Genomic DNA, 22,791 nt, shown 5'->3' on the forward strand with positions numbered 1-22,791 from the left:
TGTGTGAAAAAATGTTTTCCTCATCTTGGTCCTAAAAGATTTCCCCTTTATCCTTAAACTGTGACCCCTTGTTCTGGGCTTCCCCAACATTGGGAACAATCTTCCTGCATCTAGCCTATCCAACCCCTTAAGAATTTTGTAAGTTTCTATAAGATCCCCCCTCAATCTTCTAAATTCTAGCGAGTACAAGCCGAGTCTATCCAGTCTTTCTTCATATGAAATTCCTGACATCCCTGGAATCAGTCTGGTGAACCTTCTCTGTACTCCCTCTATAGCAAGAATGTCTTTCCTCAGATTAGGAGACCAAAACTGTACGCAAGGAGAGAGCGGAGCGAGGCAGTTGAGATAAAGTTGTGAAGGAGCAGAGTGTTGAGAGGAATAGAGGAATATGAGGCAAGGAATGTGAAGGAATTGGCAGCTAGAAGGTCGTGTGAAGGGGAGGTATCTGAGAAGAAGGTGAGTTGCGTGAATGTGCTGATGGTGGGGTGCGTAGTTGAAAAAGATAAAGCTGAAGAGGGGATGTAATTGAAGTAGATGGAACTGAAAGAATTTGTGTTTGTGAAGGAGGCCCTCACTTGTGTTTCCTCGGTACCCCACAGCTCCGCCCTTGCTCCTCCTAGTCGAAACAAGAGACAGAGTCCCCCTAGTCCTTACCTTCTACTCCATCAGCAATCGTATACAACACATAATCCTCCGAAATTTCCGCACCTCCAACGGGATCGCACCACTAGCCACATCTTTCCATCTCTACCCCTTTCCGCCTTCTGCAGAGACCGTTCCCTCTGCAACTCCCTGGTGTACATCTCTTCCCACCCAAACCACCCCATCCCCAGGTACCTTCCCCTGCAACCGCAGAAGATTCAACACCTGTCGCAATTCCTCCTCCCTCGACTGTCCAGGAACCCCGGCAGTCCTTTCAGGTTAGGCAGAGGTTCACTTGCACCTCCTCCAACTTCATGTACTGTATCCGTTGTTCACGATGTGGACTCTTGTACATCGGCGAGACCAAACGCAGACTGGGCGATCGTTTCGTGGAACACCTTCGCTCAACCCGCGTGAACAAACCTGATCTCCCGGTTGCTGGACACTTTAATTCTCCTTCCCATTCCTACACAGACCTTTCTGTCCTCGATCTCCTCCATTGTCAGAGTGAGGCTAAACGCAAATTGGAGGAACAGCATCTCATATTTCGCTTTCACGTGGGCAGCTTACAGCCCAGTGGTATGAATATTGATTTTTCTCATTTCAAGTAGCCCCGACATTCTCCCGCTCTCTATCCCTTCCTCGCCCAAGTCACACTAGCTTCTCATTTTCACCCAACAGCTTACAATGGCCTGTTTCCTTTATGATCGTTACTTTTTTGTGCATATTTTTCATTCATTGTTCGTTATCTCTCCACATCACCGTCTATATCTCTCATTTCCCTTATCCTTAACCAACCCGAAACGTCACCCATTCCTTCTCTCGTGTTTGCCGAGTTTGTCCAGCAAAGGCTGGTCTCCAATCATCTTAGATCCCATTGCCATGGAACAAGATCTCACTTAGTTCATTGGCACTCAAGTGGGACTGGCTTGGTTGTGCAACTTGGTTGGCATATACAAATTGAGCCAAAGAGCCTGTTTCCGTGGTATATAATTCAATGACTCCATAAATAATTTGGTAGCTCGTGTGCCACGAGCATCACACGTAAAAATTATTTTTGCATATTCTCCCATTCCTCTGGACCAGAATCATTCTCGATCCTGAGAAACTACCTTGGAAGAAGCACAACAGCAGTGCGCCTAATTTGTCAAAAATTAAGAACTTCTCACAAAAACCATTGTGTGATTTTCCCCATTACCTATTAACACTAATGTGGCACCAAAGACTGCTGGCCACACTGTCCACTATATCTCTTAGAACTCAAATAATTGCTGTCTTAGGCATCCCTGCAATTATTCCACCTGGGACAGGAAAAATAATAAAATTATAATGACTGGGCCTGGGGATTGCATTAGTGCTAAACGAGGAGTCATTCCAGGTCTGCAGGGAAAGTGGGATGGACATGATTCTCAAAACAGCAACCCTGTTGCAGAAAAGAACACATCTCTGTAGACAAGACCTTTGATCCACAAGAAGGGTTTTAAAATTACTCAGCAAACATTAGAAAATAAATTATGTAAATTCCATAATATATATGCATCCAGAGTAGAATGCCCTTCAGGCTGTTTTTTAAAAATAAAATGCATTTCATGGCAAATGTCCAGTGACAGTTGTTTTAACCAGGTCCAGACTTACATTTTATTCCCCAAAATTTGACTCTCTAGCACCATGAGTCTACCAACAACCCTAGATGGGACTGAGGGGCCGTGGTATGCATCAGTAGAGGTGGCAGCACAAGTGGATATTAGAAGTGAAGAAGATGTATGGGTTGCTGGTCTTCAGTAGCTGAGCTTGAAATATAAGAGCATGGTTTAAACGTTACCACACTATAGAAAATATATGGTTGTACTGAAGAGGGAACAGAGAAGATTTACCAGAATGTTGCCTAGGACAGAACAAATCAGTTATGAGGAGACATACATAAGGGGCTGCAGATGCGAGTATAAAAAAAAGACACAATATGTTGGAGTAACTCAGTGGGTCAGGCAGCATCGCTGGAGGACATGGATGGGCATTGTTCTGGGTTGGGACCCTTCTTCAAACTGATTGTACTAGAAGGGAGGCAGGAGCAGGAGAGGCAAGTGATAGGGGTGGATACAGGTGAGAGGGGTTTGATTGGCAGATGGGTGGACAAAGGCCAGAGATGAAAAGGAGAAAAAAGGTTGTTGGAGAAGGAGAGAAAATGCATGAGGTGCGGGGGTAGAGGAAGTGATATAGGTGGAAGACGATGGTGGGATGGCAACAGAGTGGGTGTGATAGTGGGAGGGTGCACATCCAGGTGGAGCACAATGAATAAGGGGGTGGGGGGAATAAAAGGGGTGGTCTGTTGGTTAGTTGACTAAAAGTCAGTTATGAGGAGAGACTGGATAGGCTGGGTCTACTATCTTTAAAGCGGAGGAAACTAAGGGGTTGAGTGGACCTGGTAGAGATATACAAAATGATGTGGGGAATGAATAGAGGGGATAGAAACATTTCTCTATAAAGGAGTTTCCTAAATGTCACTGTACCTGCATTTTAGCATTCATGATTGATGCACAAGGACATTCAGATCTCTCTGCATATCTACATCTTTCAACCTCTCATCATTTAAGAAATATTCTGCTTTTCTATTTTTTCCACCAAAAGTTGCCCTCACAATTGCTATGTCTACGACCATTAACTTTATCAATCTATATCCTCCAAAGGCTTTCTTCATCCTCCTCACAGCCCATATTGTTTAGACTCATCAGTGAACTTGGATATATTACACTTGATCCCTTCGTCCAAAATCATTATTATAGATTGTGAATAGCTGGGGCTCCAGCATTGATCCTTGTGGCACTCCATTGGTTACACTGTTCTCCACAATTTCTAGGAAACTTTCTGCATCTGTTTGCATGAAGATGGGCACAAAATTATTAGTTTACTCACTTTACAATTATCATATACTCGTGTGTAATTTCTCTTGCCTTTAGATTACTAGTTAAGTCTTCATTGCATAACACTAGATCTGAAATAAAATATTCCTCTTAGGCTCTTTAGGGAAATAAGATGCATGGAAAATTAGAGGGGAATGGCATTGCTGTCTGAGCGGCTGTAGACTCAACGTGCCCACATGTCCGTCACATCATAAGGAAACTGGAGAAAATCCTAAAAATATTTAATTTGCATAATATTGCTTTGAATTGTTCCTATATCAAACAGGATTTAGCGTGTTGATGTCTTTGCCAGACTTGATAATTAGTTTGGGGATTAAGTTAGTGACAGTGCAAATGGGAATTCCTGATCAGAGCAATTTTGGTGAACAGCAGGTGATTTACAGCAAGTGCTTTCATGGAAATTTCTGTACTCTTGAGTATTTGACTGAATGCATGAAACATAATACAATAATTGTCCCTCTGCTACTCAAAGTGGATGTCTCATCTCCTCCCCCACTACCACTAATTCATGACAGTTATATTATAGAGAGTAACCTCTGAGTGTCGAGCAATCAGCAATGTTGGTCTACAGAAATGTACTGAAAATTCCCTTGTTGCTGTCTTCCAATGCGATACATCAGACACAGTGTAGAGTGGTGTTGGCAGCACAATTAAAGCTTGAGACCCTATGCTGGAAACAGATTCCAAGGTATATCACACCCAATTGATAATGCAAATATGAATATTCAGGAATGTTTAAGAAGGAACTGCAGATGCTGGAAAATCGAAGGTAGACAAAAATGCTGGAGAAACTCAACGGGTGCAGCAGCATCTATGGAGCGAAGGAAATGGGCAACATTTCGGGCCGGAACCCTTCTTCAGTCTGAAGAAGGGTTTCGGCCCGAAACGTTGCCTTTTTCCTTCGCTCCATAGATGCTGCTGCACCCGCTGAGTTTCTCCAGCTTTTTTGTCTACCTAATATTCAGGAATTGTTGCGTTCATAAGGTATATTACATCCAATCGATGATGCAAATTTGAATATTCAGGAATTGTAATGTCTCAGTCTCCAGTCTCTAAGTTTTTAATAGTAACTAGACCAAGTGGGACCCGTTGGGTCCCTGTCACACGGGAGGCCTGATCCACCAAACTAAACATATTCACCAATCAAGACATGATATATCCCACAATGACATGCAGCAAAAATTTAAGACAGTATCTCAACTCTTTTACACGTTGCAATTAATGCAATTTCTATTAGTTCTTTCCACTTCCAAACAAAAATATGGTTGGATTATTCAGCATATGATCAACCTGTGTCAATAATTCGTGGACCGTGGTAACATATATGCATACGTATAGTTGTGAATGTTGCTCATTAAATAACTACAGTACTGATACTCCATATTAAGAGCATTGATTTGCCGTTAAAATGAATTCTGTAATAACATGTCATCGGCAGCAGTGACAATTGAACATTGCGGTTTTAATGTTTCACGTGTTCAGAATTGAATTAATCCATCTTTATGGATTAAAACAAATAATGGGAATTAAAACATATTTGATTGCATTCCTTTATCAAACATAGTTAATGTTCACTCTGAAGCCATTTCCAGGACAATAGGGTCAGGAAGGGGGGGTGTGTGTGAATCAGTGCGGGGGATTGATGGCGGGGGGGGGGGGGTGGGGGGGGGGGGGGGGGGGGGGGGGGGGGGGGGGGGGGGGGATTGGGGGGGGGGGGGGGGGGGGGGGGGGGGGGGGGGGGTTAGAGGCAGTCGGGGCAGAATGGATGGATTGAGGCATGGGTGAATTAGTACATGTTGATTGGAATAGGTAAAATTGTGAGGGGAGAGCAAGGGGGATGTCAGTGGGGTTGAAAGTGGGGTTCAGTACGGGACGGATGGGGGTAGACAAAAGTGCTGGAGAAACTCAGAGGGCGAGGCAGCATCTATGGAGCGAAGGAAATAGGCAATGTTTCAGGTCGAGACCCTTCTTCAGACTGTTCCCCCCATTCTTCTTGAATGTGAGGATCAGTACAGGATGGATGGGGGAGGGGATCAGCGCAGGATGAATGGGTGTGGGGTCAGTGTGGATCGGAGGATGAATGAGGGGAAGGTGGTGGGTAAATGGAGGGTGGGTCAGTACGGGATGAATGGGTGGATTAGTACAGGATGGATGGGGGATCAGTGCCAGATGGATGGAGGAGAAGTGCAGGATGGATGGGAAAGGGGTAAGTACAGGATGAATTGGGGGACGAATGTAGAATGGATGGGGGGGGTGGCAGGAGAATCAATGCGAGGTGGATAGGGTGATCAGCGTAGGAGGATTAATAGATGGGGTGGGGGGGGGGGGGGGGGGGGGGGGGGGGGGGGGGGGGGGGGGTGGGGGGGGGGGGGGGGGGGGGGGGGGGGAAGATGGGGAGGAGATGGAGCTGCTGTTCGGGGCCCGTCATTCGCTCCGACCCTTCCTCACCCCGCACCTAGTATCTTTCCCACGCAATCCAGCCGTCACCGCCGACACAAAACGTCGTGTTCCTTTTCTCCAGAGATGCTGCCTGACCCGCGGAGTTACCCCAGTTTTTTGTGTCTTCGGTACAAAACAGTATCTGGTTGCCAAGGTGTTTAGGTTGCCAGGCGGCGCTTTGAGTGGTCAGTGGCACCCTGGCAATTGTTAATTTCGAGCCCTGAGTAGTCCAAGTCAACATGGATTTATGAAAGGGAAATCATGCTTGACTAATCTTCTGGAATTTTTTGAGGATGTGACAAGTAAAATGGATGAAGGGGTGTCAGTGTATGTAGTGTAGACTTTCATAAAGCCTTTGATAATGTCCTGCACCGGTGACTAAAATTAGAGTCGGAGCCTCACTGCGTGGGAGGGAGAGAGAAGGGGAGGGAGGGAGAGGGAGGGGGAAAGGGGGGGAAGAGGGGGAGAGAGGGGGAGGGGGGGGGGAGAGAGGGAGGGGGGAGGGGGAGAGAGAGGGGAAGGGGGGGGGGGAGGGAGAGAGAGGGGAAGGGGGGGGGGGAGAGAGAGGGGGGAGAGGAGAGAGATATGGTGAGGGAGAGGTGGAGGGACGGGGAAGGAGGAGGGGTGGAGGGAAAGGGGGATTATCTTTAGTGAGATTGCAAAATTAAGGTAAATTTGAGCAATTATATTTCCTCCATATGAATAATATCAAACAATTGGAACTGCTTTCTTTTCCTTGATAACAATACTGAAAAATATGAACTCCATAGTTTGCGACTTTCATTTTACATCATATTTTTAATGTGCACACACTAACACAGTCAGAACAGTACCAGGCAATCAACTCAACACACAAAACATTTTCTAAAAAAAAGCTTTATTTACTGCCAAAACTTACAGTATTTTATTTGCAGTGTTTCCATGCTCCTTTATAACATTTTACATAACATTTTACAGTACAACTTGATTATTAAAAAAAGGACAGCTTCAATTCTTAATTTAAAAAAATGTATACAACAATGATTCCAATCATCCCATTCCAACCACTCATTACTCTTGACATCCAAAATTATTTCTGAAATATTGGTCATAAATTTGGTGCAAAAATGCTCCAAAATAAGGCTCAGAATGTACCAGAGAGCAACTAAAACCCCAAAGCTTCCAGGGCCCTTAAGCGAGTCAAGGACCCCGGCCATAAGGGTCTTTCAGCTTCGCATTTGTGATATGCGCTGCGTGCACTTATTTCACATAATTTTTTTGTAATCCTGCCATGCCACCCCCCTTTTTGAAAAGCTTCGTACGAGCCTGATGTATAATATTTTTGACACTGTCATAAGCCTGTCTTACCTATGTCACAACAGACTGTAGTCTCTAAACAACACTTCAGTAATTTTCCTTGTCCTCCATTTCAGAATAATAGTGTTTTAAGCTGATAACTCGACACTAGCACTGGCAAGAAATAAAAAGCGCAGCTTTCCATCCCTTATCTCATTGGCCACACTCGGCTGCACATCGGTGTCAATCTTGTGGACTGTTCCATCTTCCTCTCGTCGTGGGGGTGAGGGATTGGGAGGGGCCTCACAAGTGGAATAGCCGAGGGCCTCTCTTCATCTAAATACGGTCCTGTCCTGACCTAATATGTCATCTATCCATTTTCCTCCATAGATGTCCTCCACAGCTGAGTTCTCCCAGCATGTTGTTTTTATCCTGAGTCAAGTTTGTTGGTTCTAAGCTGACTTCAAGTTTGACCACTTATTGTGCATGTCATGCCTCTGCAGTACTATCTTGGCGTCACATTAGCAGCGTTGTTTTACTTTGGAGGAAATATTCAATAATGACCTTCAACACCCACCAACTTCCCTACCTGTTCGAGTATGCACAGAAAGTACATACTTTAGTTGTCATATTTGCTCACATATGAACAAATTAATGTTTTCTTCCTGACATGAGTGGTGAAGGTATTGTTTCCTTGTAATTAATTATTAATATTTTCTTTCTTTTTTTTTCTCGTCCAGACTTTGAACGCATTTCATTGGGATTATTAGCCTACTCTGTGATGGGTGTAAAGGGTCTCCAGCAGTTTGTGGATCACATCTGTCCAGCTGTGAAGGTATGGGTGGACTTGAAGGAGATGGCAGAGCAATATCAACGCTCCCATCCTGAATGTTCTCCTGTTGTGGCTGTGGACACCATGGCATGTCTACGATATTGGTACACCCCTGAGGCCTGGGTTCACGGTGGACAGTGGCGTGAGTATTTAGACAGTCTAAAACGTTTTGTGAATGCTTTCTCAACGGCCGGCATAGGGCTGGTGTTTTTCTTTGATGGGGTAATAGAACAGAAAAAAAGAGATGAATGGATCAAACGACGACTGAGGTGCAACCTAGAGATCGCAAAAATCTTTCAATACATAAAGGCAAACGCCTGTCAACCAGGTACGGAGATGTTCTTTATTCCATCAGGATTGGCCACGTTCACTCGCTTTGCCTTGAAATCCATGGGCTTAAACATCAAGTGTTCCCTGCAGGAGGCCGATTATGAAGTAGCAAACTACGCGAGGTTAAATGAGTGTATGGCGATTCTAAGCCAGGACACGGACTTCCTCATTTATGACACAGTGCCTTACCTCTCGATAACCAAACTGTCGCTGGAAAAGCTATCTACTGTCATGTACTCCCGTGGAAAACTCTGCCATTCCCTCAACCTACGGATGGCAGACTTACCACTTTTAGCCTGTCTTCTTGGTAACGACACAGTGCCAGAAAACACGGTGGACAGATTGAAGTACCGGTGCCTGGATGAATACTTGCCAAACGGCCGAACTGCAAGGCAGAGGAAGCAGATAGTTGCGGCAGTAGCACATTACATTTGCAATGTGGACCATTCTCACAGTGGATTGAGAGAAGTGAAGAGAAACCTGCCATGCCATTCAGATGAAAGCTTGTTGGAAAAGGGAGTGGAATCTTATATACTGCCTGGACAGAGTTCACCATGGCTTCCCCGCAACAAAATATCTCCAGTGACACAGCAGTGTGAGATGCCTACATGCCTAAATCATAGGATTTTGCAGGTGAGTAATTGACTCGCTGTCATAATTTTAGTTTGCAAGGCAATACATGTTTGATAGAAAACATTAATAGAATCTGGACACAAATTGCTGTAGTAACTTAGCAGTTCAGGCAGCATCTCCGGTGAATATGTGATATTACAGTCCCGTCCCTTTCTTCAGACCCGCAGTGGAGCAATCAAAATGTAGTAACAAAGTCTCGACGTGAAATGCTACCTATCCACGTTCTCTTGAGATGCTACAAGATCCGCTGACCTACTCCAGCACTTTGCGTCCCTTTCTTTAAACCAATGTCGGCAGTTCCTTGTTTCAACGTTAATAGAATCTATGCTGTTAGTATCAAAGGTAACATGGAGCCGATTGCATAAATACAATACAGTACAATAACATACAAATTAATTTTGTAATATTGTTGATGAACTGCAAAAAGCCTTTGCACTGAGTAATTTACTTAACAGTGTTTTTGGTTTAAAAAGCTTAAGTGAAAGTGGCGTCGCATAATGGAAAAAAATCGTTTTTTATCTTTCATACCTCTGGAAATACATTTTGAATCAGTCAAAGTATCCCTTCAAGCTTAAACTGCGCTGTCTGCAATGACAGCTTGTTGTTACTTCCTGAAAATCCAGATTATAAATTAGCCGAAAACAGCCGTTGGAGGAACGTAGTGGGTCAGGCAGCAGCTGTAAAGAGAAATGGACGGTTGACTTTTCATGTCAAGACCCTTTTTCAAAACTGGCCCGCATTTTGCATAATGTCTTAATATCTATTCTAATGTGCCCTTATAACCGTAGGATATTCCAAACTGTTTACAGTGAAAGAAGTAGTTTTGAAAAAAACATAATTGTTGTTTTGTATGAAAGAACACAGCTGCCAATTTGCACGCTGCAAGCTTGCACAAACAACAATGTGGTTATGACAAGATAATCCATTTTCTTACATTGCTTAAGGGGGAAATATTGACCATTTCATGACGAATTGCGTCAGCTGTTCTTTGTCGTCATGCCATGGGTTCTCTTACATCTGCCTGAAAAATCAAACAGGGCCACAGTTAAACATTACATCCAAAGAACAGCATTTTAGACAGTGCAAAGCCACGGGGTTCCACTACCACAGCTCACCTACGTCGCAGCAGTTCAGCTCTACGTCGTTTACCATTAAAAATATCAAGTGAACGTCCTTGATCAATATGCTTGAGACCAACAAGAAAGGAGGCATTGTTAAATCTGGTTCCGGGAATGAAGTGGGCCAAATAGATGATGGGTCACTACGAGAACTATTAAAGAGCATATGTTTCAGTTGCAGGCGAGCTACATTCCCACAAGGGAAAAGCGAGGGAACAAAACCCAGAACTCCTTGGATGACAAAGGAGACAAAGCGTATGATAAAGAGAAAGGAAAGTTTGATAAACGTCTGATGAATAACTCCAGCGAGAGCCAGTCTGAATGCCTGAAAATAAACAGACTGAATATGAGCAGAGAATGTAATGTAAAAGTAATTCCTAATGTCTTGCATCTGCTGGAGTTTGGAAGGGTGAGATGTAACTTGATTTAAAAATAGGGATCCTGAGGTGTCTTGAAAGAATGGATGTAGTGAAGATGTTTCATCCAGTGAATGAATCTAGAACTTAATATCACTTTTAAAAGTAGATGGTGGCTAATTTAAGGCAGTTTTTTTTGTTCTCTCTCAGAGGGCATTGAGCCTATAGAACTCTCATGCTCAAAGGGTCCTTGAAGCAAAGTAATTTAATATTCTTGATAAGCAGGTAGACTGGAACACCAAATTGAGGTTACAACAAATTTTATTAAACGGTAGACTACACTTAAGGGGCTTAGTGGCCTGCCCTTGCTCCTAATTTGTATTATTTTATGTCTTCTATAAGCAGCTTAGTAGTAATTGAGCAGCAAAAAGCAGGGTAGATCCAATAAGATGTAAAGAAGTTGATCTATGGATTGAGATGGAATACATAGCGGGAATGTCTTTGCATTAATCTCCCGTCTAATCGTAATAATGGATGTTGTGACCATTGGTAAAGAGGAATGGCTGCCTATGTTAAAAGTAAACAAGTGAACAAGTCTGAATGGGATGTATTCAACATTACAAGGGGAGGAGATATATAGATTACAGAAGGGATTTCCATCATCTTCCACAGTTACAGGGAAAATGCTGGAGGGCTAGAAAATGACATATGTAACATGCTTGTTCCAGAAGGGGTGTAGGGTGGGTACCCCGCAGCTGCACTCTTGCTCCCCCTCCCCTTGTCGCAACAGGGATGGAGTCCCCCTAGTCCTCACGTTTCACCCCATCAGCCATCGCATACAACACATACTTTTCTGACATTTTCGCCACCTCCAACGGGATCCCACCACTAGTCCATCTTCCCATCTCCACCCCTTTCCGCTTTCCGTAAAGACCATTTACTCCGCAACTCCCTGGTTAACATGGCTTCTCACCCAAATCACCCCCTCCCCAGGTACCTTCCCCTGCAATCGCAAGAGATGCAACACTGTCCCTATACCTCCTCCCTCAACTATCCAGGGACCCCAACAGTTTTTTCAGTTTAGGCAGAGATTCACTTGCACCTCCTCCAACCTCATCTACTGTATCCGCTGTTCCGGGTGTGGACTACTATGTATCGGCGAGACCAAGCACAACCTGGAAGATTATTTCGCTGAACACCTTCGCTCGGTCTGCCTTGGCCTACCTGATCTCCTGGTTACCAAACACTTTAACTCCCCTTCCAATTCCCATACTGACCTTTCTGTCCTGGGCCACCTCCATTGTCCGAGTGAGGCCAAATGCAAATTGAAGGAACAGCATCTCATATTTTGCTTGGGCAGCTAACAACCCAACGGTATGAATATTGATTTCTCTAACTTCAGGTAGCCCTTGCATCCCCTCCTCTCTCTGTCCCTCCCCCACCTTCGTTGTCCTACTAGTTTCACTGTGGTTCTGTTAAGTTTCACTGCCTGTATAACTTGTTATCACCTACCCTCAGCCAACAATGGACCATTGCGGGCTCCACTTTCCTGGATCATCGTTACTTTTTGCATACCTTTCATTAATTTGTTCTATATTTCACTATATTACCGTCTATATCACTTGGTTGCCTTTCCCCTGACTCAGTCTGAAGAAGGTTCTCGAACCGAAATATTACCTATTCCTTTTCTCCAGCCTGACCTGCTGAGTTACTCCAGCTTCTTATGTCTATCTTCACAACACACTGATTAGTCCACAACATAAATATATCGGCCAATTTTGGCTGTTGCATTTGTGGAAGGATGTGAAGATCCTGGAGAGCATGAGATGAGATTTACAAAATTAGTTCTAGGGATCGGGATTTCAGCTTTAAGATTAGAATGGGGGAACTGGGGTTCTTCTTAGAGCAAAAAGCTGGAAGGAAACTGTTCTTATTAATTGATGCCCAAGGATCAGGGGGATACAGATTTAAACTCCTGTACAAAAGATACAAGTAGGTGGGAGAAAAAGTTTCTTATTCATGTATGATTCAGATTTGGAATTCACTGCCTATAAAGGTCATGGAAACAGAATCAATTTGTGCCTTTGAAAGAAGATTTGGAAAGCACTTGAGAGACCTTAATTTGTGAAAAGAGTCCTGTGCTGCAAGGGCATCAAATTTTATTCCGACCGGTGAAATATTATTAAAATTATTCGTCTATCATTTGCCGGGACAGTGACGCCCCTTCCGGCACCCGCTGTCAATCACCGGCGGCGAGAATTAAGCTGAAGGAGCTGAGTGAGCAGAGTGCGGGTGGGGGCTGTATTCTCGGGCGGGGGCTGTGTTTGGTGTCAAGACGAGCTGGGAGCCGATTAGTGCGACAGGCTGAGTGAGTCCGGAGCCGGGTCCTGGAGCCGGTGAGTGCGGTCAGAGACGGGGCCGGGAGCAGCTGAGCCAACGCAACCCCCCTCCCCTCTCCCTCCCCCCTCTTTTGGGAATTCTCGTGTTACATTTTATCTTCTAAAAATTAAAGAAGTGAAAATAAAAGAGCATCATGCATTTTGGACATAACTGCTAGGATTAAATATACTCCAATGCAGGCATAACAGAGAATTTTCCTCAGCAAAGGGCCTCAGCACTACCCAAATACATGGCAACCCACACCTCCTGAGTGAGCCTGCCAAATTAGCAGAACTATAACCCACCAGGAATAATTCTAACTCACTTGACAGAAGACAGACTTAAGAAACTGGTCTTTAATCAAATTCACTGTTAATTACCTCTGAGCATTGGGGATAAAACTTTGACAGAGCTGCCTGAGGTAAGATCTTTTCAATGGAATTAAACAGAGCACGATGATTTAAAATGAATGATTTATTCAAATGGACCATAAGTAACCACTTTCACTCAAAGGCAGCAATGATATTGGTTAGCCAACTTGTTTAAGTCAATTTATTTGTAATTTTACAAGAATTCAGGTTAGAAACAAAAAATCAATTTGTAATTTGAGATTATTACATCAGTGTTAAAACAAAGTATGGCCATATTGATAATGTTTCCTCGTTGATGCCTTTTGTTAGAAATGCACGTAAACTATGAGGTCAGGGGTTCATGGATTAATATCTAAAAGATGAGAGTATAATCAATCTATGCTGAATCTTCGTAATAATGTTTTATTTGATGACAATGTACAAGGCATGTACTGCAGATATAGCGAGGTGTTGCAATTTGAGGTCAATCCAGGGCAGGACCTTCACAGTGAATGGTAGGGCCTTGGGGAGTGTTTTAGGACAGAGGGAATGAGGAGTACAGGAGTACCAAAAGCCTTGTTTACCACCCTATTTTTCTGTGACACCACTTTCCCTGAAAGTGGTGTCACAGATAGATGGGGTAGTAAAGAGTCTTTTGGTACACTGGTCTTCATCAGTCAGGGTATTGAACAAAGAAGTTAAGAAGTTATATTATGGTTGTACAAGAGGTTGGTGAAGTAACATTTGGTGTATTGTGTAGAAAGGAATTGCAGATGATAGACACAAAATGCTGGAGTAACTCAGCTGGACAGGCTGCATCTGTGGAGAGAAGGAATGGGTGACGTTTGGGGTCGAGCCAATTCTTCAGACTAGTCTGGGGAAGGGGAAACTAGAGATATAGACAGTGATGTAGAGAGATATAGAACAAATTAATGAAAGATATGCAGATAAGTAACTGATAGATATGGTTCAGAGGGATATGGACAAAACGTGGGCAAATGTGACTATCTTAGATGGGTGCATCTTGGTTAGCATGGATGAGTTGGGCCGATAGCCCCGTTTCCGTGCTCCCTTGGCTATAATCTGTGAAAGCAGATAATCCAATAGTATGTTGTGCTACCTTTCTCAACGTTACATTGTCGCTACATTTAATGAATACATCTTTAGACATAAAGCACTTTGGTGTATAGAGCATTTTGGAGCATGCAGGAGGTATCGAACGGGTTTATACGTGCATTTTTATCTTAAAGATTATAGCAACTAAACAAAAAGATTGGGTTCAAATCATAAAATGCTGTAAATACTCAGCTGGTCGCTCAATAACCAGAGAAAGAGAAACTTAACTTTTCAGGTTAGAATAGAACATCAGTCTTCAGTGAAAGGGGAATGAGAGAGACAGAAATAGACCACAAATAAGATTTGAGGTAGAATTGGAAGCAGAATAGATTAAATGATATTAGAGATAACAGTGAAAGATGGAGGTAATGAGACAAATAAGAGAACATAGGTCAGTCAAGAAGAGATGGGAACAGTCAAAGCAAAGTATTTTTCTGCAATTCGAGAAGGAACAACTATAAGTGCTTGATATCCGGAATAAAAATACAGGAACTGTTCGTCATATGAACATTGAGTTTTGAGTCCAGAAAATATTTGATTGTGACATTTTCCTTGCAGATGAGTTTTTCCAGTGAAATCAGTGATAGATTTCAAAAGATTTGGGGGAAATATCAGGCACTGAAAGTCTCTGAATAAACTTAACACATCATTAAACAGTGACTAAATTATTTATTTATAAATGTGTAGAGTTGAGAAAGCGGGCCATTAAACATAGGAGTAGAATTAGCCCATTCGGCCCATTGAGTCTGCTCTGCAATTTGATCAGGGCTGATCGATTTTTCCCTCCCAACCCCCATTCTCCTGCCTTTTTGTAACCTTTGAAGCTATTACTAATCAAGAACCTATCAATCTCCGTTTTAAAAATAACCCAATGAGTTGGGTACACCATCTGTGGCATTGAATTCCACATATTCACCCCCTTTGGCTAAATAAATTCCTTCTAATTCCCATTCTCACTAAATCTATAGATACAATGCTTTTGGACTTCCCAGAGGTATTTTGATAAAGTGCTACTTGAAAAGCTCATGGTATTGCTAGAAGTGTGTTGACATGAATTGATGACTGGTTATCACATAGAAGAAAGAGACCAAATAAATGTGCCTGTTTGAGGCTGGAAGGACAGGGGTAGAAGAGTGCCTCAATCAACAGTTTTTGGTCTTCAATTGTTTATTAAAAATAGGGAAGTGCTGTTCTAGTTGTACTCACACCTGTAGTAAGTGCATATTTTTGGTCCCCTTATTTAAGAAGAGTTATACTAGATGAAAAAGCAGTCCAGAGAAGATTCACTGGGCTGATTCCTAGGATGAAAACATTGTCCTAACACAAACCGTTAAAAATGTTAGATTTGTATTCCTTAGAGTTTCTGGGTGACTTTTGATACAAGATCCCAAAGGGGTGTGATAGAGTAGATGTTTCCAGTTGTGGAAGTTTCTTGAATGAGGGGGATGGTTACAAGATAAGGAACCCATCATGAAATGTGTAAGAATTACTTTTTGCTGAGGATGGTTATCTCTGGAATTCTCCAGGTATTATTGGAGAGTAGATCACCTGAGATATTAACCATATAACCATATAACAATTACAGCACGGAAACAGGCCATCTCGACCCTTCTAGTCCGTGCCGAACACGTATTCTCCCCTAGTCCCATATACCTGCGTTCAGACTATAACCCTCCATTCCTTTCCCGTCCATATAACTATCCAATTTATTTTTAAATGATAAAAACGAACCTGCCTCCAGCACATTCACTGGAAGCTTATTCCACACAGCCACCACTCTGAGTAAAGAAGTTCCCCCTCATGTTACCCCTAAACTTCCGTCCCTTAATTCTCAAGTTATGTCCCCTTGTTTGAATCTTCCCTACTCTCAGTGGGAAAAGCTTATCCACATCAACTCTGTCTATCCCTCTCATCATTTTAAAGACCTCTATCAAGTCCCCCCTTAACCTTCTGCGCTCCAAAGAATAAAGCCCTAACTTGTTCAACCTTTCTCTGTAACTTAGTTGCTGAAACCCAGGCAACATTCTAATAAATCTCCTCTGTACTCTCTCTATTTTGTTGACATCCTTCCTATAATTAGGCGACCAAAATTGTACACCGTACTCTAAAATTGGCCTCACCAATGCCTTGTACAATTTTAACATTACATCCCAACTTCTATACTCAATGCTCTGATTTATAAAGGCCAGCACACCAAAAGCTTTCTTTACCACCCTATCTACATGAGCTTCCACTTTCAGGGAACTGCACAGTTATTCCCAGATCCCTCTGTTCACCTGCATTCTTCAATTCCCTACCATTTACCATGTACGTCCTATTTTGATTTGTCCTGCCAAGATGTAGCACCTCACACTTATCAGCATTAAACTCCATCTGCCATCTTTTAGTCCACTCTTCCAACTGGCATAATCTCTCTGTAGACTTTGAAAATCTACTTCATTATCCACAACCCCACCCATCTTAGTATCATCTGCATAGTTACTAATCCAATTTACCACACCATCATCCAGATCATTGATGTACATGACAAACAACAGTGGACCCAACACAGATCCCTGTGGCACCCCACTAGTCACTGGCCTCCAACCTGACAAACAACCATCCACCATTACTCTCTGGCATCTCCCATTCAGCCACTGTTGAATCCATCTTGCTACTCCACCATTAATACCCAACCATTGAACCTTCTTAACCAACCTTCCGTGAGGAACCTTGTCAAAGGCCTTACTGAAGTCCATATATACAACATCCACTGCTTTACCCTCATCAATTTCCCGAGTAACCTCTTCAAAAAATTCAAGAAGATTAGTCAAACATGACCTTCCAGGCACAAATCTATGTTGACTGTTCCTAATCAGACCCTGTTTATCCAGATGCTTATATATATTATCTCTAAGTATCCTTTCCATTAATTTGCCCACCACTGACGTCAAACTAACAGGTCTATAATTGCTAGGTTTACTCTTAGACCCCTTTTTAAACAATGGAACAACATGCACAGTACGCCAATCCTCCGGCACTATTCCCATTTCTAATGACATTTGAAATATTTCTGTCATAGCCCCTGCTATTTCTACACTAACTTCCCTCAATGTCCTAGGGAATATCCTGTCTGGACCTGGAGACTTATCCACTTTTATATTTCTCAAAAGTGTCAGTACTTCCTCTTCTTTGATCCTCATAGTTTCCATAGCTACTCTACTTGTTTCCCTTACCTCACATAATTCAATATCCTTCTCCTTGGTGGATACCGAAGGAAAAAAATTGTTCTATATCTAATATCAATATTAGAGCCCCTGTCCCACTTAGGAGATTTTTTCAGCGACTACAGGCGACTTGGCTGTTGCCACATGGTCGCGGGGTGACGCATGTATGGTCGTGAGTAGTCTCCTCAAGTCGCCTAAAGCATCGTAACGTTTTTCTGGTCGCCGCTGGAGTTTGAAATGTTCAAAACTTTTCGGCGCATGTGGGCTTGACGAAGCTCGTCTTCTCCTGTGGTGGGTGCTGTCGTAGGTTGTCGCCAGGATGACGCAGGTTGTTGCCAGGTGACATTGGTTGGCGCCAGGTGCTGACTTTTGTGAATTCCATTGGAATTCAGGCGACCGAATTGTCTTCCGTTGTCGCCGACAGAGTTGTTGCTTGTCGTAACTTGTCGCGGGTGGACGTAGGTTGACTTTGGTTGTCGCCTGTGTGGTCGTAGGTTGTGGTAGGTGGACATCTGAATGGGTCGCCAGTTGTTGGTAGCTTGCCGTAGCTTGACGTCAATTAGGTGGTAGGTTGTCGTAGATATTATTGTAGGGAGGGTCCAGTCACCGCTTTTTCGACGACCTGCTACAACAGTGACAGTCGCCGGCAGTCGCCAAAAAAATTGCCTAAGTGGGACAGGCCCTTTAAAGAGGAGATCCATACATATGTATAAGATCGTGGAGTTGAAGACTGTGAGGAGTAGACACAAAAGAGCATTTGCGGCCTGGGGTAGGTCAGTCATGACCATATTGATCTCCTACTACTATTTTCTGGGGGCACACCTTCCTGATGCGGACATGTACTGGCCATTTCATTGTCACTGGAATCTAAATCTCCTTACTGTATAACACTGGAAATAATTATATGTTGTTCAAGTTAGCTCACCACACTGAATGTGTAAATTCACAAGACTGAATGTTTAAACGAAAGTATGCTCATTACATTTACTTCCCTTTTTAATTTTAAAAGTTTGCAAGAGAAAAGCACATCAAAGCTGAGAGCTCTATGGTCTATAAAGTCTTGATTAAAGGAGAAGTTGATTGCAGCAACACTCTGGAAGACGAGTTGGATGCAGATCTTCCTGGACAAGGAATTATTTACCGACCCGCTCGACAGTCTATTTATGGCATTCTTCTCTCAGCTGAGCCAAGTAGGTAATCTGTAAATATTTAAACCATTCAAATTACACAGTTTCAGATATTATCAGATTCCTTGCATTTATTCATGCTGATTTCACTTGCCAGTCACAGCTTTAGTGGACCTGGTGCTGTGAACTTCCTATACATGAGGCTGTTGAATTATCACACACAAAAGCATCAACTTGAACCCTTTGGTTAATAACATACACTGCACCTTATATTTGATGCTCTTAGGGGAATTTGGTCATTAAATGAGGTCAACTCTGTCATTCAAACAACGGGAGAGCTAAGATTACTTTTATTTCCTCTTAGAATCACAACATGCCAATTTGTGTCAGAAGGACTTTCTCATTTAAACAGATCACTTACAAGATCTAACTAAAGAACAACACTGAAGGTAGACAAAAGTGCTGGAGTGGCTCAGCGGGTGCAGCAGCATCTATGGAGCGAAGGAAATAGGCAACGTTTCAGGTCGTAACCCTTCCGGGTTTCGGCCCGAAACGTTACCTATTTCCTATAGTGGAGATTGTTCAACTCTTTGTATGAAGCGAAGGAAATAGACAACGTTTCGGGCCGAAACCCTGAAGGGAAAGAGCTGTTGATCACACAGAGAGTGGTGAATCTCTGGAACTCTCTGCCACAGAAGGTAGTTGAGGCCACAGTTCATTGGCTATATTTAAGAGGGAGTTAGATGTGGCCCTTGTGGCTAAAGGGATCAGGGGGTATGGAGAGAAGGCAGGTACAGGATACTGAGTTGGATGATCAGCCATGATCATATTGAATGGCGGTGCAGGCTCGAAGGTTACCCATTTCCTTCCGGGTTTAGGGCCGAAATGTTGCCTATTTCCTTCGCTCCATAGATGCTGCACCCGCTGAGTTTCTCCAGCACTTTTGTCTACCTTCGATTTTCCAGCATCTGCAGTTCCTTCTCAAACAGGTCCCTTTCTGTCCATTTTCCACTCTCCCCTCGTCCCCAGCTGGACTCTAATTTTTCACCCCCTCCCCTCCCATTTCTTCCGCTAGCTTCATCAATCACGCATCTTCAATCCTTTTCCCTCACATCTTCTGTCGTTACATCTCAGGCCTTTGTCCAACCATCTGCCTGTCAAACAGCCCTCTTCACCTGTGTCGGCCTATTACTTGCCAGGCTTTCTCCTGCTCTTCTCTTCCAGATTTCCTTTCCCCCCCCCCCATCCCGACCAGACACGGCACCTCCTGGTTTCTCCATGTTCTCCTGCGATGCTGCATGACCTTTGGTATGGTACATAGAAAAGAGGTGCTGGAGTAGGTATTTCGGCCCAACGAGCCAGCACCGCCATTGATTGTGATCATGGCTGATCATCCACAATCAGTACTTTGGTCTGGTATGGTACTTTTGTAAGAATTTTGTACGTTTCTATGGATCTTATAGAAACTTACAAAATTCTGAAGGGGTTGGACAGGCTAGATGCAAGAAGATTGTTCCCGATGTTGGGGAAGTCCAGAACAAGGAGTCACAGTTTAAGGATAAGGGGGCAGTCTTTTAGGACTTAGATGAGAAAAACTTTTTTCATACAGAGAGTGGTGAATCTGTGGAATTCGCTGCCACAGAAAGTAGTTGAGGCCAGTTCATTGGCTATATTTAAGAGGGAGTTAGATGTGGCCCTTGTGGCTAGAGGGATCAGGGGGTATGGAGAGAAGGCAGGTACAGGATACGGAGTTGGATGATCAGCCATGATCATATTGAATGGCGGTGCGGGCTCGAAGGGCCGAATGGCCTACTCCTGGACCAATTTTCTATGTTCTAAAACACAAGATCTAACTAAAACAAAGCTCAGGATCAAAATAACTGCTCAATAAAAAAATCTAAGAATAAACTTTTATGAAATGTATTTTTCCGGATTAGGGCTGTGTGATCAGCAAGTGTTGTGTTACATTATAATAGTCTACTTTTTTGGTTTCCCACATTTCATCAGATTCAGATTCAATTTTAATTGTCATTGTCAGTGTACAGTACAGAGACAACAAAATTCATATCTCTTCAACATCTCATTAGTGTCTTACACCACCTACAGTGCCCTCCATAATGTTTGGGGCAAAGACCAATTATTTATTTATTTGCCTCTGTACTCCACAATTTTAGATGCGTAATAGAAAAAAACCCACATGCGGTTAAAGTGCACTTTGTCAGATTTTATTAAAGCGTATTTTTATACATTTTGGTTTCACCAGCAAGTGTGATGTTGGATTTATTGAGACATGGCTGCAAGAGGGCCAGGGCTGGGAACTGAATATTCAAGGGTATACCTCCTATCAAAAAGACAGACAGGTGGGCAGAGGGGGTGGGGTTGCCCTGTTGGTGAGGAATGAAATTCAGTCCCTTGCAAGGGGTGACATTGAAACTGGAAATGTGGAGTCAGTATGGAGAGAACTAAGGAATTGTAAGGGTAAAAAGACCCTAATGGGCCTAATGTACAGGCCCCCAAACTAATCTACAGGCCTGGACATAGGGTGCAAGTTGAATCAGGAGTTAAATTTGGCATGTAGTAAAAGTAATGCTGTGGTTGTTATGGGAGATTTCAACATGCAGGTAGACTGGGAAAATCAGGTTGGTACTGGATCCCAAGAAAGGGACTTTGTAGAGTGCCTTTGTGATGGATTCTTTGAACAGCTTGTATTGGAGCCTACCAGGGAGAAGGCAATTCTGGATTTAGTGTTATGTAATGAACCAGATTTGATAAAGGAACTCGAGGTTAATGAGCCATTAGGAGGCATTGACCATAACATGGTCAGGTTTAATCTACAATTGGAGAGGGAGAAGAGTAGATCGGAGGTGTCAGTTGAATAAATGGGACTATGGGGCCATGAGGGAGGAGCTGACCAAAGTTGACTGGAAAGATACACTAGCAGGGATGACAGTGGAACAAAAATGGCAGGTGATTCTAGGAATAATACAGAAGGTGCAGGATCAGTTCATTCCTAGGAGGAAGAAAGATTCCAAGGGGAGAAAGGGACGACCATGGCTGACAAGGGACGTCAGGGACAGTATAAAAATTAAAGCAAAGAAGTACAACACAGCAAAGATGAGCGGGAAGTAAGGGGATTGGGTAATGTTTAAAGAATAACAGAAGATAACCAAAAAGACAATACGGTGAGAAAAGATGAGGTACGAAGGTAAGCTAGCCAAGAATATAAAGCAGGATAGTAAAAGCTTCTCTAGGTATGTGAAGAGGAAAAAATTAGTTAAGACCAAAGTTGGACCCGTTGAAGACCGAAAAAGGTGAATTTATTATGGGGAACAAGGAGATGGCAGATGAGTTGAACAGGTACTTTGGATCTGTCTTCACTAAGGAGGACACAAACAATCTTCCTGATATAGTAGTGGCCAGAGGATTGGGGGTGACAGAGGAACTGAAGGAAATCCACATCAGGCAGGAAATGTTGTTGGATAGACTGATGGAACTGAAGGCTGAGCAATCCCTAGGGCTTGATGGTCTGCATCCCAGGGTACTTAAGGAAGTGGCTCTAGAAATCGTGGATGCATTGGTAATAATTTTCCAATGTTCTATAGACTCAGGATCAGTTCCTGTGGATTAGAGGGTAGCTAATGTTATCCCACTTTTTAAGAAAGGCAGGAGAGAGAAAATGGGGAATTATAGACCAGTTAGCCTGAAATCGGTGGTGGGGAAGATGCTAGAGTTAATTATAAAAGATGAGATAGCCGCACATTTGGTTAGCAGTAAGAGGATTGGTCCGAGTCAGCATGGATTTACGAAGGGGAACTCATGCTTGATTAATCCTCTGGAATTTTTTGAAGTATTTAGGAAAATGGACAAGGGAGAGCCAGTGGATGTAGTGTACCTGGACTTTCAGAAAGCATTTGATAAGGTCCCACATAGGAGATTAGTAGGCAAAATTAGGGCACATGGTATTGGGGGGGGTAGAGTGCTGACATGGATAGAGAAGTGGTTGGCAGACAGGAAACAAAGAGTAGGGATTAACGGGTCCCTTTCAGAATGGCAGGCAGTGACTAGTGGGG

General features: G+C 43.2%; 1 protein-coding gene across 4 annotated transcripts in view; it reads left to right on the top strand.

Annotated features, from left to right (window-relative positions):
* The window catches only part of fam120b (family with sequence similarity 120B), a 94,528-nt gene that overhangs the window by 20,695 nt on the left and 51,042 nt on the right, over positions 1–22,791 (top strand). For all 4 annotated transcript variants that reach the window (XM_055639251.1, XM_055639252.1, XM_055639254.1 and 1 more), the window contains 2 exons: positions 8,015–9,069; positions 18,604–18,784. In XM_055639251.1, the coding sequence (XP_055495226.1) occupies positions 8,056–9,069; positions 18,604–18,784 (1,195 nt within the window). In that variant the 5' untranslated portion in view covers positions 8,015–8,055. The remainder of the gene's footprint in view (positions 1–8,014; positions 9,070–18,603; positions 18,785–22,791) is intronic.

The sequence above is a fragment of the Leucoraja erinacea genome, chromosome 8, assembly GCF_028641065.1.
Source record: "Leucoraja erinacea ecotype New England chromosome 8, Leri_hhj_1, whole genome shotgun sequence".
NCBI classification, from domain to species: Eukaryota; Metazoa; Chordata; class Chondrichthyes; order Rajiformes; family Rajidae; genus Leucoraja; species Leucoraja erinaceus.